Here is a 25,308-nt window from a genome sequence, read left to right on the forward strand (position 1 = left end):
TTGCGTGTTGATATAGTTAGTCTAGTCTATGTTGTTGTTTCGTTTTATTCATAGAAAAAAAAAAAGGAAATCCAACATTTTCCATCATAGCTTTCATTAACGAAATAAGAAAAAAAAGTGTTATTTTGCCACTAAAAAGACTTCTAACACAAACGATTCAAATTTTTTAGCCCTGAAGTGGTACTTCACAAGAATCTCATCTCATGTAATGGTTCTATAATTACATTTGCAGGCACTAATGTTTCCCCAAACACTATGGCAAGCATTGCCTCAGAAGTCATTACGAAGAGTTTGCTGTTCTGCTTGGAGGATATTGGCCAAATTAACCAATGAATTACCTAAAGGAGAGTGGGGCATCTGGGATTAGATCCACTTCAAATCAACACATGCTGCGAGACCTTGTAAGTGAGACATGCAGTCTCGCTTTGGCAATACCGTTACGTACCTCTAGACCAAACAAACACAGTCTGACTAAAAACACTAGTCTGCCTGATATGAAAGAAATCAAGAGATACGGATATTTCCAGAAACTAAGACTAATCATCAGCATATCATAACATACGTCAAAAGGATATGAAGCATGACAACAGATCCCGGTAAACTCTAAATGAGCCATATGCTTGTTTTTGTTGCAATAATACCTGAATTTCTGCAGTTTCGAGAGCATTCATGTGAAAACATGCCTGTGGAGGTTTCCGTGTCAGTTTTGTAAGAGCTTCTAATATCCCTAACGCACATTTGAGGAGGCTTAGGCAAAAAGCCTTCAGCAAAGTGAGTAAATAACACAGCGATCGCAGATATGGATATGTCAACATGGAGATGTGCTGTACAGTGATGATGAATTAGTTCCGTTGTACTGAATAGTAGAAGACTTCAGTGAATTAAAAGAGTAAATGGGAAGGAATGAAAGAGAGGAAAAAGTTCAGCTGTTCTCACAAGTCTCAGCTGCAGAGAGCCTAGGGCTGGGAAAACCACATCCAGCAGGGCCTACATCCTAGATGCATATCACTGCAGTTCCTATGAGACATGCAATTCAGCAAGTTAACTGAAATAGGATGAATTTGATTCAAGATTATTTTCTGATTATTGATGCTTGCCAAGATAAATAGCATTCAATTATGACTTGGATGCAAACTAAATCTATTAATTTATTAGCATAGAGTTTTATCCATTGTTCGTTGGAAATACTTCAATTTAAAAGGAATTTTCCAGGTTAAATACAAGTCAGCGTTATAAATACAAGCGCATCTGTGAAATGCAATCACAGAAAATAATTTTGACAATTTTAACAAACATTTTGCCTCATAGATAGCACTGCAATTTGGTTTTTGTTTGTGTTCACAAAGTCAATCTAAATAATTTTCTATAGTAATTAAAATGTCTCTAAATGAGTAAAGCATAAAATGTTTCGTAACACTTTTTTTTTTTTTTTTGAAAAATTTAGTAAATTATGCATAATTTCAAGTAGCTTAAAGGGTTAGTTCACCCAAAAAGGAAAATTCTGTCATTAATGACTCACCCTCATGTCGTTCCACACCTGTAAGACCTTCGTTCATCTTCAGAACACAAATTAAGATATTTTTGATATCTTCAAAATCCATGGCCAGCAAGATAATTTACACTTTTAGATGCCCAGAAAACTACTAAAGACATATTTAAAACAGTTCATGTGACTACAGTGGTTCAACCTTAATGTTATGAAGTGACGAGAATACTTTTTGTGCACAAAAAAAACTAAATAACGACTTTATTCAACAATATCTAGTGATGGGCGATTTCAAAACATTGGTTCATGAAGCTTCGAAGCTTTATGAATCTTTTGTTTCGAAGCAGTGGTTCAGAGCTTCTATCGAACTGCCAAAGTCATGTGATTTCAGTAAAAGAGGCCTGTCATAAACGTTTTGAAATTTCTATTGTTCATCACTGGGGGGCGCTCCAAACCACTGATTCGAAACAAAAGATTCGTAAAGCTATGAAGCTTCATGAAGCAGTGTCCATCATTAGATATTGTTGAATAAAGTCATTATTTTATTTTTTTGCCGCACAAAAAGTATTTTCATCACTTCATAAGATTAAGGTTGAACCACTGTAGTCACATGAACTGTTTTAAACACGCCTTTAGTAGCTTTCTGGGCATTTGAAAGTATTATTTATCTTGCTGGCAATGGAGGCCTCATTGAGCCATTGGATTTTATCAAAAATATCTTAATTTGTGTTCCGAAGATGAACGAATGTCTTACGGGTGTGGAACGAAATGAGGGTGAATAATTAATAACAGAATTTTCATTTTTGGGTGAACTAACCCTTTAACACTAAACCAAACCCTAAACCTATAGTAAAGCATTGTGTTGAAATATAATAGCACTTTTCCACTGCATGGTATGACTCGGCTCGGCACGGCACGGCACGTCTCATAACGCAAATACAATGATGCTGGTAGTGATGATTCTCTCTGACCAATCAATGATCTGCTGTGTTTACACATCACATTTTAGTATCGGTACGGCTTGCCTGGAACCTCAAAGTGGTACTATTTAAGTGAGCCGTACCATGCAGTGGAAAAGAGCCATAATATTACACTGCAATGAGAACACATTAAAATAAAGTGTGAGTAAACAAAGGGTGAAACATATTTTCCATTTTGACAGCTTTACTATCCATATTTTTAAAGAAACAAAAATATTCAAGAAGGGAAAAAAAAGGGAAAATGGAAAAAACAAACAAATGAAAACTTGGAAAATTGCTTTCAATTTTATGCTGCAAAAGGTGCTATCAATAAAAATAACTTTATTTCCTCAGGAGTAATAAAGGTGTGTTTGTGTGAATCTAAAGACACAAACACACACACACACACACACACACACACACACATACACACATACACACATACACAAGAAAAAAACTTTTATGACGTATATGTGTTGGGCTAAATGTGCTAAACGTTTTATGTGCATATGAGGGTATTTTTACCAGTGGAGAACTCACAAAGAGCTTATGAAATGTGTAATGGAGTCAAAACAGCGGCAGAAATTGCTCCATCACACACACAAATGAAGATCTGCTGTGAGGAGACGTTGTTCTGACACCTGTACTGAACTGTAAAGGGCAATGTTGCAACTATGACGAGAAAAATCAGGTTTGCTCAAGCATTCTGTCCTATTTAGAGAAGCATCTTGTGACATCACATCCTGTTTTTGGTTCTTTTAGATGCCTTTGTGTTTGGTTCCTTTTCAGGGGTCTCACTCTGTTTGTGTGATTCGGATAGCAGCGCTCACAGCCTCACACTTATTCAATTTAACCGTACTAACAGAGAAAACACACCAGGGTTTGTTTTAAAGTTGCCCTAAAATTAAAAATTGAATTTATCTTGGCATAGTTGAATAACAAGTGTTCAGTACATGGAAATGACATACAGTGAGTCTCAAACACCATTGTTTCCTCCTTCTTATATAAATCTCATTTGATTAAAAGACCTCAGACGAACAGGCGAATCTCAACATTACACTGACTGTTACGTAACAGTCGGGGTGTACGCCCCCAATATTTGCATATGCCAGCTCATGTTCAAGGCATTAGACAAGGGCAGGACGTCTGGATGTGCACAGCTGAATCATCATCAGACTAGGTAAGCAAGCAAGAACAATAGCGAAAAATGGCAGATGGGGCAATAATAACTGACATGATCCATGATTACATGATATTTTTAGTGATATTTGTAAATTGTCTTTCTAAATGTTTCGTTAGCATGTTGCTAATGTACTGTTAAATGTGGTTAAAGTTACCATCGTTTCTTACTGTATTCACGGAGACAAGACTCATTATTTTCATTTTTTAAACACTTGCAGTCTGTATATATAATTCATAAACACAACTTCATTCTTTATAAATCTCTCCAACAGTGTGTAATGTTAGCTTTAGCCACGGAGCACTATCAAACTCATTCAGAATCAAATGTAAACATCCAAATAAATACCATACTTACGCGATTAGACATGCTGCATGACGAACATTTTGTAAAGAACAATTTTGAGGGTTATATTAGCTGTGTGAACTTTTTTTATGCTGTTAAAGGCAAGCGCGAGCTCCGTGGGTGGGGAGCATGAGCATTTAAAGGAGCCACAGCCTAAATCAGCTCATATTTATTGATGCCCCAAAATAGGCAGTTAAAAAAAATTAATAAAAAAAAAAAAAAAAATCTATGGTGTATTTTGAGCTGAAACTTCACAGACATATTCAGGGGACACCTTAGACTTATATTACATCTTTTGAAAACACGTTCTACGGCACCTTTAATCAAACCAAGCAAGTGTGAACACATCATAAAAACCGATGTAAACTCTTAAAAAGAATTTGTATCACAGTAAGGTCCTGAGTTCCAATTTGGCCTGAGTTATATCCTGATCCCATTGCCTCTCTCTCTCTCTCCCACCACTTTCCTGTTAGTTTTCCACTGTCCTATATAATAAAGGCAAAATGCCAATAAATAAAATAATCCCTCCGTAGCCATTCATCTGAAAGCAAGTATACACTAAACAAAGCACGTTAACAAAGAGATCCATTACAATTCACTTCGTACACGTCTATATTTTCACAGCAGGTCCTATACTGTGTAGAGGGAGTGTCACTGATAGCTGTATCACCTATCCCAGGACATCTGCGGCCTGTTCGGATCAAGTGTTATTTTGAAACATGATCACCCAAGAAGACACAGGAGGTTATTGAGAGTTGTGTTTCACTTTGGCTGAGGGAAATTTTCTTACAAGCTCTGCCTTAAATGGAACGTTTTATGAACATAAGTTATAAATTATGGTTTGAAAGGTCAGTCAGATGTGGTCAGGTTTGGGAAGAGGTGAATCAAAATGGTTACCTTTGCTTAAAAAGCAAAAACGTCTTTCTTGACGTCTTACTAGTTTAGTCAGCAATACACTGACTACATCAATACGCTGACATGCTGAGATTTCAATTGGATATTTTGAGAAACATAATCTTGATATTTTAGGATAAAAGACTGTTCCAGACTTAAAAATGGTCCACTGTAAACCACAAATGTGTTACAGGCTCAATAAACTGCCTTTTTTTGGCACATTCTTGCATTAGTGTGCATTTCAGCGTATGTGCATCAGGAGCTGCTGGCCTAGAACTGTCATCCTGTTTCTCAATGTTTTCCTTTACTGTTTTCTCTCCTTTTTTTCCGTTAAGGTTTGCTAAATATACACCTCATGGAATAATAAATGGAAACAGCACTTTTCAGTTCAAAGGGTCTGAGAACAAACACCTGAACATCTAAGAACAATTCTAAAAAAAAAAACAAAAAAAAAAAAACAATTCCACATCCTCCCAGATTATCTGGCTGATACACATACATGAATAACTAGATATCAGATACGTAGGGTTCATCTTAAGCGGTGTTATATTGCGATAGGACAACTGCCACTGTTTGATTAAATAGTAAAGTCAAATATTTGAGTAACTGTTTGACGCTTTATTCAGGACAGACTCTGTTTGCTGTGTTATTGCTTCTGTCAGAATCCTGTACAGTGTGTTCCCTGCAATATTACACCTCAGTGATTTCCAATAGTGAATGAAATATAACCGCCAATGAAGGCCAGTGTGACGCACAACACAGTCAATGTCATGATGCTGTATTTTTAACCTGCTCTATTCATTTATTCAAACATATGTTTAGATTTAAGTTTATATATACGGTGGCTTGAATACACCTCTTCTATGATAAGCATGTTTTTAATTTTGAAATCAAATTTACATATTTCATTTTGACCATTTTGGGGGTATAAATCCAAATGTCTTTATATCCAAAATGATTAAAAAAACTCTATTTAATTTAAACCTTATTAAGTAGTATTTTTGTTATTTCTTACTCTTTTTTTGTTTTGTTTTTCCCCATCGACTTGGAATAAATTGTTTTTTTTTGGAATAAATGATTCCTGGTATATACACACATACAGGGAATTAATTTCTAAGAACTTGCCACATTTGTTTTTAAAAGATTTTCCCTTTCCCTACCTTGGATGAAATAAAAAAGAATCATGTAGTGTTCTTTTCTATTGGTCAATTAAATGTGATGAGGAATCCTGTGGGATTTGCAGAAACTGCAGCTTCTCACGTGAAGCCACACCTTAATGAGATGTCAAGAACGAAAAAGGAAAGTTTATTTTTTTTCCAGCCTGAATTCAAAGATCTCTTTCCACCATAGTGGCTCACTTAATAATGGAAATACTATAAACTCCATGACGTGCAGGTTCAATGCACCATTTCCGGGGACATTCATGAGTTTCCAAACATAGTCCTCCAATGAGCTGGCAAACGTCACAGAGTTATCTTGAGAATTAGCATATGTGATAACATGCAGAGATGATGAGTCCATAGAAAGAAAGAAAGAAAGAAAGAAAGAAAGAAAGAAAGAAAGAAAGAAAGAAAGAAAGAAAGAAAGAAAGAAAGAAAGAAAGAAAGAAAGAAAGAAAGAAAGAAAGAAAGAAAGAAAGAAAGAAAGAAAGAAAGAAAGAAAGAAAGAAAGAAAGAAAGAAAGAAAGAAAGAAAGAAAGAAAGAAAGAAAGAAAATCTGTCAAAGGTTATCACAGCATTTTGCTCTAAATAGATTCTGGCCATTTCAAGCTCAGTCGCTGTCACTGCAATCAGCTTGCAATCAAACTGTCAGAGCCGCCACACGACTGTGAACGACAAAGGAACTCAAAAACATGACACTTCTGTCACACAGCTCTTTCCTTTATTGCAGCAGTATGGAGAAACATTCAAAAACTGCAGTCCACTGAAGAAAACCCTCATTGTTCTCTGCCAAAGAAAGAGAGTCACTCCAGCAAATGAGGCACTGACTTCTACGCCAGTTTTAGGAAACTGCTCAACAGTTTATCAAAGCAGGAGGTCCGTTTTTTCCCCGACAAACTCATTTGACTTTCTCCGCAGCTCTTGAAACTCCAACCGCTTCAGCAGATGTGATTCTGGGAAAGCCAATCACCAGGGAGAGGCATCAAAACCCAGAAACAACCAGCCTTCACATGCTAAAGGCCCCTTAGCAACGGACAATTTTTTACAATCTCCCTCCTGGGAACTCAATAAGGAGCCATGAGTGGGTTCTGGTAACTCATCTTGAAAGAGCGTTCAGGACGGATGATGAAAACTTAGCAGAGGTGGAGGAGGAAGTATGCAGGTATTAAAGACAGGAAATTGATGCCGGGCATTAGGTTTTGCTGAGAGAAATCACAGCCGGCCGTCTGCAAAACCAATCACGGGGTCATGCAAAGCGTGTGCAAACAGTGTGGGAGCTCGATGACAGATGAGGACAATGAGACAGCAAATCAGGATGGTGAAGAGACTGATATTGCAAGGCTTTTTGCATCTCACTTTTGTAAACGATGTGAAAATAGAATAAACATTATTGAGACAAAAATTCATGGTGTCAGGCACGTGGAGTGAGTGATCTATGTTTAATAAGTGGGCGGAGACTTGTGTCAATGCATTTGCAAAAATAAGCATTTGTAGGCAGCAAGCAAAGCTTTTGCAAATGAATCAAGAAATCAAATTGTCGCTGAGAAGAGACTCATAATTTCCATTTGACACTATGTCAAGAGATTTATAATAATTTACAAAGTAAAAGTCCCATAGAATCTGTTTTATTTATTTTTTTGATCAAATGTGATCAAGTATCTAAAGGGTTATTTCACTCAAAAATGAAAATTCTCATCATGTCGTTCCAAATCCATAAGTCTTTCGTTCATCTTCAGAACACAAATGAAGATACTAATCTGAGACCGTCCATCTATTGACCATCTACCCAACTTGAAGTTCATAATGAGATCGTAAAACTAATCCATATGAATTGAGCAGTTTAGTCCAAATTTTCTGAAGAGATACGATCGTTTTATATGCTGAACAGATTGAATTTAGGCTTTAATTCACATATAAACATTCATCAACGCACACATCAGTTATGGTAAACAGAAGCTCAAATATGCTTGCTTGTCATGTGAGAACCAATGAGGTTCATTCTCATGTGTCACGCAGCACATTTGAGCTTCCACAAGAACCAATGATGTTTGTTCTCACACGTCAAGCAAGTTGAGCTTTTGTTTGGGTTCGCTGATGTCCCTCCAATGGAGGGACAGAAATCTCTCAGATTTAATTAAAGGTCCCGTTCTTCGTGATCCCATGTTTCAAACTTTAGTTAGTGTGTAATGTTGTTGTTAGAGTATAAATAAAATCTGTAAAATTTTAAAGCTCAAAGTTCAAAGCCAAGCGAGATATTTTATTTAACAGAAGTCGCCTACATCGAACGGCCAGTTTGGACTACATCCCTCGACTTCCTTCTTTAATGACGTCACTAAAACCTCCTCCCACAGGAATACACAAAAAAGGGGGCGTGGTCTTGTTGCGCTCCCACGGAGAAGAGCAAGAGTTGCGTTTGTAGAGTGTGTTTGTCGCCATGTCGTCGAAACGGTGTTATTTTCATCCCGCAGTCCAATCACCTTTGTTTGGCCTTCCCAGGGATGCTGTACTTAGAGATCAATGGTTACAATTTATGATTAACTCGGTTCCCGAAAATTATAATTGTGGTATCCTTACTGCAAAAGTTAATGTTGGACTGCAGTGCACATAATGGCCACAAGAGGGGACTATGTTTATGTATATGGCTGTTTTCCGTATGAGGTACACTTCTGAGTGAGTGCTAACGTTGTACATTTTCTGTCGCTGCTTGTGGAGATTAAAGAGTTCAGTCTCTCAGGAATTATTGTCTTTTGTGTTCATTCGGCATGACACCACAATAATCCACATGTAAAACTATGTGCAGCACACGTTATGGTAAGAGGCGTGACCTTTCCGGGCAAGGAGAGCTAAGCTGCTGTCGAATCACAACACAGGAACCGCTGGCACAATCAGAACTCGTTACGTATTTCTGAAGGAGGGACTTCATAGAACAAGGAAGTCATCAGCCCGTTTTTATGACAGTGGAAACAGCGTTATACAGATAAGTAAATTATGTGAAAAATACTGTGTTTTTTTACATGCGAAACATGTTATATTGCACACTATAAACACCATCAAAGCTTCAAAAAAACACGAAAAATGGGACCTTTAAAAATATCTTCATTTGTTTTCTGGGGTTTGGAAGATTTATGGGTTTGGAATGACATGAGGGTGAGTAAATGACTACAGGATTTTAATTTTTCAAAATTTGACAGTACATGTATTCTTTCTTGAGAATCGAACCCATGACTTTGGCATTGCTCAGAGGACATGCTACAAATAATCATCATTGTCTATTTTTATCTGTCATGTTTGTTTTAATTTCCCTGATTAATATTATAATAAGGACATACACAATATCATCTTGATATAGCCAATATGATCATTAATAAAATTTAAACCTAATTTAATAAACCTAATTTAAATCTAAAGACAGTTTTGCCATGGAGTAGGCTGCCTTAAAACATAATCTTAAAAAACACTAAAACCTTATTAACCTTATTAAAGGATTAGCTTACTTTCAAATGAAAATTTCCTGATAATTTACTCACCCCCATGTCATCCAAGATGTCCATGTCCTTCTTTCTTTAGTCAAAAAGAAATTAAGGTTTTTGATGAAAACATTCCAGGATTATTCTCCATATAGTGTTGAAGGTCAAAATTACAGTTTCATTGCAGCTTCAAAGTGTTCTACATGATCCCAGATGATGAATAAGGGTCTTATCTAGAGAAACCATCACTCATTTTCTAAAAAAATAAAAAAAATAATCATAAATGCTCATCTTGAACTAGCTCTCTTCTTCTCTATTAGAATTCCGGCAGTGTAGACACTACTAAGTGTATTACTGCCCTCCACAGGTCAAAGTTTGAACTAATTGTTATATACTTGCACTAGCATATTGTATATGACAATTGGGGTCCATTGAAGTCCAAAAATCCTGGAATGTTGTCATCAACAACCTTAATTTCTTTTCAACTGAAGAAAGAAGAACATGGACATCTTGGATGACATGGGGGTGAGTAAATTTTCAGAAAATTTTAATTTGAAAGTGAACTAATCATTTAAGATAATCTTACATAACACTAAAAATAAAGATGTACAACATTAAAATGAAATTTTTTTTGATTTTGTTGAATTTTATTACAACACAAGTACTAGGGCCCCATGTGCTTGTTTAAATACATATTCTGGTGTAAAATGCAAATATAAAATGGAGTTTTAAAGATTAAAAGTTTCTCTTGTTCCTTTCTCAAAATTATGGAAAGCATTTTGAATTAGCCAAAAAGAAAATTTCCAGTTACCTCAACCGTTGGTGTCATTATGCTGTACCTGTTGAACTACAGGAAAGCTGTAGGCGCACAGCATTCCTTTGCAATGATTTTTATTTTTTGAGAAATTGTTAGTGTCAGAGAGAGTTAGAAACTCCCTTAGAGAGTTAGAGTTAGAGAAAGAGTTGTCATCACTGTTAACAGCACATGTTATTTACATTTATTTTTATCTGCCATGACAACGCAATTAAATGATGCCTGACAGTTTAACGCAACTGTCCTCCATCTTGGAACGTTCTGAGGTGGGGGAGGAAAGTACAGTAATGGGAAAGAAGAGCAGTATCACATCTCAAATTCATCTCACAATTAGGGGAAAATACAGGGTTGATGTATTTCCCAAGATCACTGGCTAAACAATTCATAATCCCAATGGAGAACACTGATGGTCGCCAACCATTAGTGGAAGAACTGACAATGATGGCTTTTCGAAGAAGGATATGTGACTACAATAGAGGACAATCTGCTACATGACAATTCAAAAAGGCTATTTATCATAAGAACAAGCTGAATTGGCAGACTAAGGAACATAGAGTGATGTGCAATCTGTGTTTTTAAAAAAAATTAGGTGAGTCTATAATTAGGCAAATGGTCGGTCTTTGTTCAATTTTACAGGGCTCACTGTTGGCAAGGATATCTGGGTGTTTTCCAGAGAAATCTGTATGGTATGATGCCTGGGGCTAAGGCAAAACACCCACAAGAGCAAACAAATCCATCTTTGACCTTCATTGTTAATAGGAAAAAAGCCAATCAGATTTTTCAGTAAATGAGAGAGACCTGAGATTAACAGGAATCCCAAATGGAGAGTTAAACCTGGATAAATGTAAAGGAATTAATGAAATAAAAATAAAAATTTACTTTCCCTCTTGTCATTTAAAACAAACTTTCTTCAGAGAACAGTTTTTACTACATTGAAAATATTGGCAGCCTTCAAAATGGATCTTCGTCCTGTTAAAGATTTATTTGATCATTTAATGTGATGATACCTGCTGTTCTGCAGTACCGCTACCCATTGATAGCTGGCTGCTTTTAAATGTTCCCATGAATGTTTGTGTAAATGCGTCAAAGGTTTCTATTTACAACATGTTTTTGCAGTGTTGAGCTTTTGTAGCCAATCACAGACATATCTGTTGAGCGCATGAACGCAATTGCCTATCAGATGTGTTTAAGTTAGTCAGAATCCGCTCAACAGCGCTCAAAACGGTAGAGTTTCGGTTCAGCGTGAGTTCTGCATGCTAACAAATCCTTTCATTATAACAAACAAAAGCCAATAAGAGATTCGTTGCACAGCTTTTCGTAAGAGTGCAGCTTTGTGTACCTCACGTTGCAATTGATAGCTTCAGTAATTATAATGGCAGCGATCGTTTGCTGCAATCTTAATTGCAGCAAAAATTTCTCAGAATATCTGTAAAGTCATAAAGATTTGGTACAACATGATGGTGAGTAAATGATGACAGAATTTTCATTTGTGGCTGAACTGTACATGTAATCCCACATACTCCTTGGCGAAATGGTTTTTGGCTTTGAATTGTAATTTTTATGTATTGACAATATTGGCTATATAAAATACCAATATTGGGTATCAAAATTACACATATTTTTGTATTCCAAGTTTTCTGTAGTTAAAATACGACTCAAGAGTTCAACTCACTGACTCAATGATCTGGCTCCAGTGGTTGGAGGATAAGTTTATTAGTGAGTAATGACTTATACGATAGTTTTGGAAGGAACAGACTAAAGTTTGACTTAGGAAGACTTGAAATATAGCACACTAGTCATATGGACTTATTTTTGGATATTTTTTATGGTGCAAACCTTCTCATTCATTATGAGTGAATGGAAAGAACAGCATCCTGTTAAGTTCTACAAAAGAAAGCAAGTCAAATAGTTTTGGAATGACATGAGTAATAAGATAGAAATGAGTAAATGATGACAGACATTTAATATTTGAGTGAACTATCCCTTTAAAGGAAAATCTTGAAGATCACTCTCTTGCTCACTGATATTCTCGAAAGTTCCTAAGCACGCCTTACACAACATGCCAGCGACTCGATAAGGAGTGGTACAGCACGTGAGGACTGTTTTGTTTAGCTGTTTTGAAATATTTGCGAGATCTGTCTTTTGGCTCACAAACAAGCAAGTTGCAAATGATTAGATGAGGCCTGACTCAACAAGGCTCGATGAAGACTCAATCGTACCATCTACTACATGAAATCTGACACACTAAATGTGTCTAGAATTCCCAAGATGAATCAAAAGTTGTATTACATGTTTTTGTGATTATATCCTCATTTATCCTACGAACTTTTTTAAATCCTGAATGTTTCTACAAGGAACTGAATAAAGGACAGTTCACACAAAAAAGAAATGAAAATGAAGTCACATTTATATAGTGTATTTATCCAAAGCAGCTTCATATTTTAGTATTTCTTCAGCTTCTTTTTAATAAACAGGAAAGTCAGTGTTGCAAAGTTAATCAATTATGAGTTCAATTCAGCTATAATAGTGTCATTATTCAGTTTAAGTCAGTTCAACATTGATTCAATTCGGTTCAATAACGTGTTGTTGAAAAATTCTAAGACATTTTGAGGATGTTTCAACTGTTTTTTGTTTGTTTTTTGTCCAAACAATGAAAATCATTGGGGTCTAATGTTGTTTTGGACCCCATTGTATGGACAAAAACACTTTTTCTGTGTTCCACAGAAGAAATTAAATCATACAGGTTTAGAACGACATAAGGGTGAATAAATGATAGTTTACATTTTGGAGTGAATATCCTTTTAAAGTCTCCTTTGAAAGTCTCTAAAAATCACATACTGTATAGTTGGTACATTTGGTTTGAAACTTATTTTGTGACTGTAAAAAAAGTATGTTGTATATAGTACCAATGTGTGTAGTATGAATGAAATTTCACCACGTTTCACATGGCCTCATGAGATAGTAAAGTCTCTGTCAGAATCTTGCCGGAAGTAGTAGGTCATTCCGGAACTTTTCCCCAACTGTTTGCCTATTATATAGTATGGAAGTAGGCATATTTGGAGTTCGGACGCAGTGTTGGAAAGTGTTACAAAGTTCATCAATTATGAGTTCGATAACAGCATAGCGCTGCTCATGTATTTCGGACTTCATTTACCCATAAACGAAGAACGAAAAAGAACTTTGCCGTGAGTATATCGGGACCTTATCTTTGTGAGAGGAGCAGCTTTTTACTTAAAAGCGTAAAAAGACTTTGACTTTTCTAGACATACTGTACACAAACATGCTGACAAACCCCATTCCAACACCTTTACTACTTCAAACCAGTCAAACACTCAGACCCGGCAAACACAACTAAAGCTCATCTCACATGTATTTGTATGCTTTAACTCTGAGTCATCTCTGAGCCGTCCGGATGGGAGTTAGAAGTGTCTGTAGAAGACCTGTGAGTACAACTCACTCAGATGGACTAGATTAAATCTCAGTGCCTATAGACAAAACTAATTGAAACAAGCAAGTTCTTAGGGACTTTCTCATTTTGGAATAAATCCGGTCCAATAAAATTGGAATAAAACACAAGAAACTTGAGTTTAAAGAATACAAGCTTATCCACTTTGATATGACAAGCTTTGCTTTACAGCCTTTATCAGAAGAAATGAGGAGTTTTGTCTGTACTATTGGTGATACGCGCTTTGAAGCAACTTTGAAAAAAAAAAAAAAAAAGCTTTTAACATTTAAATAATTTGCAGCATCCGTAGCCACATATGGTTCTTACTGCACTAATGATTTAGGTGACCACCTGAGAGACATTGTTCTAGGTCACAATGAGGCTGGACTGTATCCAGAGGTCAATGACAAAATAATGAAGGGAAAGAGACACTTGAAAGTCTATGTTGCATGTGGCTGGAGTGATGACCAAATGTGGGACATTTTACTGAAAATTCAAATATAGCTCAACACGGTGCACCAGCCACTTGGAATCTGGGCCAGTAAACGCATTTATCTGGTATTCACATGGATAGTCTATGAAGACTAAACAGCTGGTTCGGTCTTAAATATAACAGATAGCTGCAGCATTTCTCTGACCTTGAGCAAGGCACAACAGGGAGCCCGAAGACATTATAGGACGTCACAACTGTCCTCATTGATACTATAATACCCGTCCTCTAAACCACTATGGGGGCTGGAAAACTGGCTGTCAGTGCATTTCACAATGATAATGAGTGACCATGTAAACTTACTTGTTTAATATTCTTCTCATTTTATTATATACTTCCACTATAAATTCCATATGTAATATAAAGCAAGTCTAACAAACAAAAATCTGTATTAAAAGATAATGTCACTGATGATTGTCAAAACAGAACTTATTATTAAAGGAAGGTGATTCCTCTCTTGGCACTGTGACTGTAAACCTGAATGAGTCCAAATGAGGAAGCAGACTGTAATAAAGTGATTTGTGTGTGTCCCATCTGTCAGTATTGGCACAGTCATGTGTTTACACACAGGACACCCCTGAGACCATCTAAATAATACGCAGAGTGACATATAAACACACTTTAACAAATCTAATAAATGTGACAATCTCTAACACTAACATCACAGATTAAATAAATGGTTTTAGTTAATTGCATTCATATCAAAGAAAATGCGGTGGACACCTACATATTAATATATATTTTAATTACCCTAAAGAAAAATGTGCTTCATGTGATTAAATCTATATGAAGTCAAATATAATTTATAATATGAATTAAGCTGAATACATTTTCAGGGTCAGATCAGGGGTACATCCTTCAGGTATCAACAAGCTTTCACAATACTAAAATTAAAAGCTACATTTTAAATTAAAGTGATTCAAAATTCATAATCTGCTGCTCACTGGACTTTTTCAACTACTTTGAATTTAATTAAGAAAATAGAGTTTAAACTTAAAAGACAAATAATTGTGAAAAGCAGAGATGTTGTTATAATAAAAAAAAAAAAAAAAAAAGTCATTTTTAGGTTGCCTGACACCACACAGCAGTCAAATTTGACAATCAATCAGTCAATCAATTAATTAATTGACAAAAGAAAATGTCTTAAAACTGTAGGCCTAATAAATTATGTTTTACAAATAGGGATATATAGTTGTATTAAGCTATTTCTATCTGATAATAATTTCAGTAACAATTACAATTTACAATACGGTATCATTTGTTAACATTATTTAATGCATTAACTAACATAAACTAACAATGAACAATATATTTTTACAGCATTTGTTAACCTTTGTTAATGTTAGTTAATAAAAATATCCATGTTAGTTCATAGTGCATTAACTAATGTTAACAAATGCAACTTTTGATCTTAATAATGTATTAGGAAATGCTGAGGTTAACATTAAGATTAATAAATGCTGTATAAGTACATTGTTAGTCCATGTCAACTAATGTAGGTAACTAATGTTAACAAACAAAACCTTATTTTAAAGCATTACCAAATGTCATAATTGTGACCTTTTGTAGTTAGATCGTTTTTTTTTTTTTGTTTGTTTTTTAATTTTTAAGAAATATTTTGACTTGAATAAAACCACTCAATTTACCACATGAAGCACATTTTATAAAAAATGTTTTAGGCTACAGTGCATAAACAGTTTCAGGCAATCCCCTTTTATCTTCGCCTCTACCATGCAATATAAAATCACGTCAGTGCCACCTTGTAGCACTGCACTAATGAACGCAAAGAAATCACAACCTTATTAAAAGTATGGGGTGGGGTCACACAGCCTCAAATCTGTGCTGGGAAGTGAAAAGTTGAAGGTTCAAACACAAGAAGGACTGGTCCCTGCCTGCACTATAGACACTCAACCTCAGGTTGCTCCAGAAAGAATACTGCCTGTTTAAATGTCACGTTCGATAAAAGCGTCATTTCAAACACTAATTAGAGTCCAAGTGGAAGTTCTCTGTGGGACTGCGCACAAACTTCCACTCTGTTCCCACGCTGTACATCTCTGGAGGTATGTGCGACGTTCCCATCAAGCTTTACTGGAGATCATTCTCCAATCAACCTTCTCAAAGATGAAGGTTTAACCTTAGCCTACACAACAAGCAGTTTCACAATACTCCTACCTTTCTTTTCCGGCGTCGCACAGAAGCTCCATGAGAGCAGTAAGGTAAAAATCAATCCGATCTCAGTTGGTCCTGCCATTTCTTGTGTTTAAAACCTCTCAGACTTCACTCCATAGTTTGAAGAGCTCTTCTTTCAGGGGTTTCTAAACGTATAGAGATCTCGCCTTCTCGTCTTCTTGAGAAAACTCGCTGGACTTGGCTGTAAACTTTGACAGCTCCTCCTCCGCGCTCGCGAACCTCAGCAGTGATAGAGTCCTCACACTGCTGGACAAAAAGCTGCGCTCGTGACGTCAGCAGCAGGGAGGATCGTGCGCGTGCAGCACGGCTTTCAGAAAGGTGGGAAAGTATACTTCAGGTAGGCTACTTTTTGATTTAGGAATCTGTGACATCATTCATCTGCGAATGAAATCTTTAACCTGCTGTTATTTAACCAGGATGTCACAAATGAAGTTTAGTACACACACACTTAACTGTTTTTGAAAGTCATAATGCATTACCAATTTTTTACATTTATTTTATGCAAAATACAGAACAATAATGTTTTGAAATAATGAATACAATTTAGAATAACTGTTTTCTATTTTAAAATATATTAAAATGTTTTTCCCTGTTATGTCAAAAAAGTTGAATTTTCAGCATCATTACTCCATTCTTCAGTGTCACATGATCCTACAGAAATCATTCTAATATGCTCAAGAAACATTTGTAATTATTATATTCAAAACAAGTGATCTACTTAATTTTTTTTTTCTCCAGGATCCTTTAATGAATAAAAAGCTCGAAAGAACAGCATTTATTTGAACTTTTCTGTAACGATGTAAAAATCTTTACTGTCACTTTTGATCAATTTAATGCATTCTTACTGAGTAAAAGTATTATATAAAATAAAAAAAAATCGTACTGACCCCAAACCTGTTAACGGTATTGTATACAGTAGTGTATATGTATTCACAATTATGTCAAATGTAGATATACAATTCATGTCAATCTTCATGGGCCTAGTATGAGTTAAAGGGATAGTTCACCCAAAAATGAAAATTATCCCATGATTTACTCATCCTCAAGCCATCCTGGGTGTATATGATTATCTTCTTTCAGACAAACACAATCAGAGATATATTTAAAAATATCCTTAGTCCTCCAAGGTTCATAGTTGTGAATAGGGGGACTGCGCTTTGAAGCCAAAAATAATGCATCCATCCATAAAAAAAGTAATCCATACGACTCAAGTGGGTTAATAAAGGCCTTTTGAAGCAAAGGGATGTGTTTTTATAAGAAAAATATCCATATTTAAAACTTTACAAATTCAAATAACTAGCTTCCGGCAGACAACTTTACACAAGTCGACTTGCGCCAAATGAGTAATCTTCCGACACGATGTATGATGCAGGATGTAGGAATATTGTTAACTAAGACGCCTCTTGCAGTTCAGACAAATAGGGCTGTGCAACAAATTTAAGCTTCTCTTCTCTTATATCGAAATCCTAAGAGATTTAAAAATAATCGTTTTAGATTTATAATCCGTGACCGATAATTTGATTTGCTCTATCCTGTGCACCTACGTGTTAGTCATTACGTTGTGCATCAGGTCCGCCGCAAATTGACTTGTGCATTCTGCGTACGGATGTCCGCTGGAAGCTAGTTATTTAAATTTATTACGTTTTAAATATGGATATTTTTTTTACGAAAATGCATCACTTCACTTCAGAAGGCCTGAAGGCCTATTAACCCCCTGTAGTCGTATGGATGACTTTTTTATGGATGGATGCATTATTTTTGGCTTCAAAATGCAGCCCCCCATTCACCACCATTATAAACCTTGGAGGACTAAGGATATTTTAAATATATTTCTGATTGTGTTTGTCTGAAAGAAGATAGTCATATACACCTAGGATGGCTTGAGGGTGAGTAAATCATGGGATAATTTTCATTTTTGGGTGAACTATCCCTTTAACCAGAAAGTGGTACAACCATCTCAATGATGATGATATTTCTAGTTTCTTTTTTTGAAACTTGTAATCGGTGAAGCTTCACTATAAAAAAATGCTGGGTTAAATATGGACAAACCCAGGTTGTTTTCACCCAACCATTTTTTTTTTCAACCAATTTTGGATTTATTTTTTTAGCCAGCAATATAGTAATATAGTAAAAGGCATGTTTTTTGCTCACCCCCAAATAGGGGCAAATTTGTTAGCTGAAACTTGACCAGAGTAGAGACTTATATTACATCTTGTGAAAGAGGGCATAATAGGTGCCCTTTAACCCAACCTGCTGGGTTTGTCCATATTTAACCCATATTCAACTTAGGTTGGAGTTAGGTTTTAACCCAGCATTTTTTAGAGTGTTGTAGAAAGTCAAGTCACCTTTGTTTTTTATAGTGCTTTATACAATAGAAATTGTTTCAAAGCAATTTCATAATAATAAACTGGAGCATAACAAAATTAATGATGATAAATGATAACAAAATTAAACTTCATCAAATAAGTTCATTCTGCTGTAAACCTTAGCATAATTCAGCTCAGTTCAGTTCAGTGATGATTCAGTTAAGACATTAACTGTATAATGTTCAGTTCATCTAAGCAGCTCTATACTGAAGACAATTGTGTAGTCATTTAGCTCAATTCAGTTCAAGTTTTGGTCTCATCCGATAGTGTCAGTGCAGTTAAATCAGTAATATTGCTGGTATATAAAATGTCCCTAACTAAGCAACCCAACGGCGACAATGGCAAGGAACCCAAACTCCATTGGTGACAAAAAAAAAAAGTCTCAGTGGGGGGACCCATTCTTCTCTGGCCTTGATGAACAAGCATGGTGTGATATTGATCAGGATACATCACATGGGCATTAAGTGGGAAGGAAGAGTTGTCTGTCCAGCAGGTTGAAACGTGACTGTTGCCATTTGGCCATTAGTACTTATCAGTAAGACTGGCTTATCAGTGGCCCTAAGCACAATGAAAGTCCTTCTTGTTAATACTCTGAATAGGTCCCAGCTGGTCCTGCATGTTGCATTCATAGCTGGCCATAGGGATCTGTGCCGAGGGCTCATCTAGTCACTGAGGTCTTCGCTGAGGATCTGTCCTGTCAAGGTCTTCACTGACTGTGAAGGGCTGTTACGGTCGTTCCTGGGTGCAGATCGGCCATCTGGCCTGGATATGGATTGGATCTGGCTAACTACAGTAACCTTGGGATAAGGATGAGACAAACAGATGAATATAAATGCAGATGCCATTCCTGTAATGGGAAGTGTTCCCGGTTACGGTTAGTCTCAGTCCATCACGCCCACGGACCGTTGGCTGAACGTCTGAACGTATGCATAAGGCAGACAAAATTGGTATCACTTCAGGAGTTTCAAAATCATCATCTGATTGGTTCAGGATTTCCAGAAGACATGTCTGTCGCATTCTTTAATGGTCTGCCTGGAAACAAAATCCAAATGCCCAATGCCAAACCTCCTCATGGTTGTGACACTGTGACACTGTGCACTTATCAGGATCAACTATAAACACTAGATTTGGAGTCTGTGGCGCCATTGTTGCAGTAAACTCAATGTTCTTAAATGGATAATGTATTCAGTCTGTTATTGTAGGGACATCGATTTTACATTTTCAAGCCCCTAAACATAATGCGGAACTGTAATTGTTTGCTTTACATATCAGTCAGACTGCCTCTGGGGGTCCTTAGCCAATTAAAGCTGCGATGGAGTCCAGACCTTCTGCCATTAATCTGAAGGTCTGGCTATTTGAGACTAGGTTATGGTTGACCTAATTAATGCAGCCTAACAATCATTTAAGGGATTTGAATTATTAAAATATGATGCATGTTGTGTATGCTAGGTTAAAGAGTTGCGTCTTTATTCTAGATATAAACTGACAGAGTGTGTCTGCCTCCCAAACAACGCTAGGAAGACTTTTCCAGAGATTGGGCACTAAATAGGAAAAGGATTTACTGCGCACAGTCGATTTTGTTATTCTAGCTATTATCAAAAGTCCAGAATTTTGAGACCACAATAAACGTGAAGAACTATAATGCGATAAGAGCTCATTCAATTACCGAGGAGCTAAACCATCTGGCTTTATAAGTAATCAGCAAGATTTTTAAATGTATGCAGTGTTTAATAGGGAGCCAATGCAGTGTTGACAGAACCGGGCTAATATGGTCATACTTCCTGGTTCTAGTAAAAACAGCTGCTGCATTTTGGATCAGCTGGAGTAAGCTTACACCTGGTATTCCCATGCAGTCTCCCATCCAACTAGGGCCGACCCTGTTTAACTTTCAAGATCAGACAAAATTGGGCATGCTCAGGGAAGTATGGCCATTAGTAAATGTTATAAACATAAATGTTATACAATTCAATCAAGGAACCTGCTCAAATTATACCAGATCTGTCATGTAACATCCATTAATATGATCACAAATCAAATTTTAAACAACAGCAAAGGTTTGTTTGTTTGATTACAACTTTTGCAACTTCTACAGCTACCCCAGGATGATAGTGATTATATATGAATTTCACCCCTTTAGGTGATTTGGTTAATCATCCTGTTTTGCAACATTCTCAGTTTCCCCATCTCAATTGTTTCTCAATGATACAGTAAAAATGCTTCTCTGATGTTTCTCCAGAGAAAAAGACCCCAGTATGCTGTGTCTCAGTTTCAGAACAGATTTCACAGATTTGCCAAGATACTATAATCAAGTCTGATTTGCCAAGTCTGTAATCAAAAGTCAGGGATTTAATAAGAACTCAAACATGTCTTGTCAAATACTTCCAAGATCAAACTATCTGAACTGTTCTATCCACATTAATTTTATTGGTCTTACCATATTTTAACATTGTCTAATGCATTTCTATGTATATTGTTCCAAAGGAATATTAGAAAAAACATTATAGTAGATTCATAAATTAAAATAAATAAATAACTGGGAATTTTCCTGATCTGTGAAAAAAGCATCATATAAGCTATGTTTCTTTGTAAATGAGCACACTTTTCAACCGAATATTCATTCAAGACTATTTGCACAAAAGGATGACAGAAAATATGAATTGGAAAGTCATGATAAACGTACAGGTTGTAGGCGAGACGGTGTAATCTTCAAATTGTCATTTGACGTAATTCTTGAGGCCTCTTTATCTGTCCGGAAACCTCCCTTTTCTGTTGTGAATCGTCTATTGAGTCCTTTGAGAAATGACCATAGACATGGCTGCATTCATTTGGGTTGCCACAGTAGCCAGACAGTGGTTTGGAGATGGAAAGCATCCAGGAAGTTTGTGTTCCCAAAGGTCACCAAAGATCAACTGACCACAAAGAATCCTCTGTTTCCCACTCAAACTGCAGTCTGTCTTGAGTAAACTGACCTTTTACATCTATTTATCTAATTTGATTTCTAAAGTCATTTCAAATTTTCACTAGCTTAGTTTCTTCTCATTTGTTTAAAATTAAATTAAATTAAATTAAATTAAATTAAATTAAATTAAATTAAATTAAATTAAATTAAATTAAATTAAATTAAATTAAATTAAATTAAATTAAATTAAATTAAATTAAATTAAATTAAATTAAATACTGATGTACACATTGGAATAAAGTTATAAATGTATTGTTTGCTTTGTGTATTTGCTCAAAAACGGAATTGGAGTTTTATAGAAGTTAAAGTGAGAATCTTAAATTTCATCTTTATAACTTGAATGCATATGTAGAAATCGTATTAAATGGATTTAAAGGGATAGTTCACCCAAAAATGAAAATTTGATGTTTATCTGCTTACCCCCAGCGCATCCAAGATGTAGATGACTTTGTTTCTTCTGTAGAACACAAATGATGATTTTTAACTCCAACCGTTGCTGTCTGTCAGTCAAATAATGCTAGTGGATGGGAACTTCTACTATAAGAGTAAATAAAAACTGGAATAGACTAATCCAAATTAAACCCTGCAGCTCGTGATGACACGTTGATGTCCTAAGACCCGAAACGATCGGTTTGTGCGAGAAACCGAACAGTATTTATATCATTTTTTAACTCTAATACACCACTATGTTCAACCACGTGCAGCACTCGTTAGTAAAGTCTGATCGCACTCTGACAGCAGCAGTGATGTCTCGCTCTCATTGAAGTATATGCGCGAGACATCACTGCTGCTGTCAGAGCGCGATCAGACCTTACTAAGCGAATGCTGAACGCGGTTGGACATAGTGGTGTATTAGAGTCAAAAAATGATATAAATACTGTTCGGTTTCTCGCACAAACCAATCGTTTCGTGTCTTAGGACATCAATGTGTCGCCACGATCTGCAGGGTTTAATTTGGACTTGTCTATGCAAGTTTTATTTACTCTTATAGTAGAAGTTCCCATCCACTAGCATTATTTGACTGACAGACAGCAACGGTTGGAAGTTAAAAATCATCATTTGTGTTCTACTGAAGAAACAAAGTCACCTACATCTTGGATGCGCTGGGGGTAAGCAGATAAACATCAAATTTTCATTTTTGGGTGAACTATCCCTTTAATGAGTTGTTTTAATACTGAATTTGGTTTGTTCAGGTCATGTCACATATTTTATGTAAACAACACTACCTGGGAAAAAACCATGGCTGACATTAATTCATAAGAGTTTCAAAGTGGTAATTTCAGCAAACCGAGAAGGCCACAAATCCTAATAATGTCCTTAGCTAGACTGAATGGGGACATATGTGAAAGACCTCATATGTCTCCGGTCATTTTTATGAGCTAATATTGCATTATAGTAAGCTAATGCCTCGTTAAGTGGTTTTCACGCAGGATGTGAGGGGGGTGTGGTTGAGTTTTGACTGATTATGGATGACAACGACAGGTCATCAAAATAAAGAAGAGCCCATTATTAACATCAGGTGGGCTGGGGATGGATCAAGATTCTGAGTTAGCAAGAGTGTAACCTGTTGCTGGAAAGTTCCATGTGTTTCTATCAGCAAACACAGCCAATGGAAAAACTGTAAACATCATGAGAAGATAGGATTAAGAATCAAGACAGCATAAGAACAGCCTGTCCTGTATGGAAAGTTGCAGGAGTGCTACAAAGTCTCATCCTAAAATCTAATAAACAGAGTTTATAAAGTTATAAAGACTGTTGTATTTATGAATGATGGGTAGATTTGACTAGAAAAGGATAATCAAAACCATTTCAGCACAAACAATGAAAATGTCGAGTGATATGAAAAATCCGTGCTGCTTGTCCAAAAATGTTACTGTAATCAAAAGTCAGGGATTTAATACAAACTCAAACATCCCTTGTCAAATACTTCCAAGACCAAATTATCTGAACTGTTCTATCCACATTAATTTTATTGTTCTAGAAGAAGACAACACAGGTAACTCACAGAAGGTCTATTTATAGATGCAGAAAGGAAGTGGTTATATCAGGAGAGTCTCAATGAAATAGCAGAACTGGATAAAGATTAAGATTGGATGAAGAACTAGATGAACATTAATGAAGACAGACGGGAATTCTCAGAAGGTAAGGAACTCGGGTAAGTAGCCAAGTAAGTTGATCAGTGATAGTGAACAACAAGACCAGACGAGGGTGAAGTGACTGGCGACTGCTTACCATGAGTGGCACAGGTGTGTTGAGTTAGAATTCCGGTGATGATGAACGAGTAGGTGGAGCTGAGAGGTCTGGTGGTGTCGATGGTGATGACATCAGGTCATCACGACTCACCCATGATATTTCTCCGGTTCATATCCCTCCCAAACGACCAGATATTCGAGTCGGCCACCCCATCGGCAGGAGTCCAGGATGATGTTGTCTCTGAAGTTTTCTGTTTTCTTCCACTGTGATCTCAGGAGGAAGAGGAGGCATATCATCAACACCAGACCTGTAGAAGGAGAAATCAGAGGGTTACTGAAGGGGTTTGAGGAGTGAAATGATGGTGAGATACGGTATTGTGATGGTAAGTTTAACCGGGTGGTGACTTCATTTATCTGCCTCTCGATGGTGAAGAGACCTATGTAGCAGGGACTCAGCTTCCGACCGGGCAGACGAAGACGGATATCCCTGGTTAAGAGCCAGACCTTCTGTCCAGGATGGTAAGCTGTGGTGGCAGATTGTTGTGTGTCGGCCTGGCTCTTGTGTCTTCATACTGCTTTTCGGACATAGACCTGAGCTGAGTCCCAGACCCTCTTGCTCTCCTGAAACCAGTAGTTGACTGCTGGGATAGAGGTTGGTAGCTGAGTATTCCAATCAACCAGTCAGATTTGATGGATATGTTTATAGTTAATGTCAAGTTTATAATTACAACAAGGGTTAGGAGCTTCTACACCATTCTTAATCTTAATCTGATTTTAGGGATAAGTTATGGGTAGGGTTAGGTTTAAGGGTAGGGACAGGGTCAGGACTGTGTTTTTAGACAGGAATGTTGTTCCAGGATCAGCACATCTTACTTGGCAAGATCATGCACTGTATTTCTTTTAAAGTGGGCACCAGTGACAGTCCTTGTTCACTTGGCTCCCTTGGCAAGGGGAAAAAAATACTATGGAAGTCAATGGGGCCCGTCAACTGTTTGGTTACAAACTTTCTTCAAAATATAATCTTTTGTGTTCAGCAGAAGAACGAAATTCACAGGTGTGGAACAACTTGAGGGTGAGTAAATGATGGCAGAATTTTCATTTTGGGGTGAACTATCCTTTTAAACTCCAGTGACATCATTTGTGGCATGCATAATATACTACAAATGCACATTCCTCTGTTAAAACTTAAATTGGCATTCTTATGGTCATTTTGACATTTATGGCATGGCACTGTAAAGCAATGGAGTTGGAAAATGAAGAACAGAAAATTTAATTTAACAGAAAAGGTAAATAATAGATTTGCCATATTTTATGATTCTATTGTCAGTCACAGCATAAGATCATACTGAGAAAATGCCTTT

At 36.5% G+C, this 25,308-nt stretch overlaps 1 protein-coding gene across 4 annotated transcripts in view; it reads right to left on the bottom strand.

Moving 5' to 3' along the window:
* egfra (epidermal growth factor receptor a (erythroblastic leukemia viral (v-erb-b) oncogene homolog, avian)) overlaps positions 1-16,643 on the bottom strand; it is a 79,272-nt gene extending 62,629 nt beyond the window's left edge. For all 4 annotated transcript variants that reach the window (XM_067363850.1, XM_067363851.1, XM_067363852.1 and 1 more), the window contains exon 1: positions 16,413-16,643. In XM_067363850.1, coding sequence (XP_067219951.1) covers positions 16,413-16,491 — 79 coding nt within the window. In that variant the 5' untranslated portion in view covers positions 16,492-16,643. The remainder of the gene's footprint in view (positions 1-16,412) is intronic.
* Between the last annotated feature and the right edge of the window lie 8,665 nt (positions 16,644-25,308).

The sequence above is a fragment of the Chanodichthys erythropterus genome, chromosome 16 (genome assembly GCF_024489055.1).
Source record: "Chanodichthys erythropterus isolate Z2021 chromosome 16, ASM2448905v1, whole genome shotgun sequence".
NCBI classification, from domain to species: Eukaryota; Metazoa; Chordata; class Actinopteri; order Cypriniformes; family Xenocyprididae; genus Chanodichthys; species Chanodichthys erythropterus.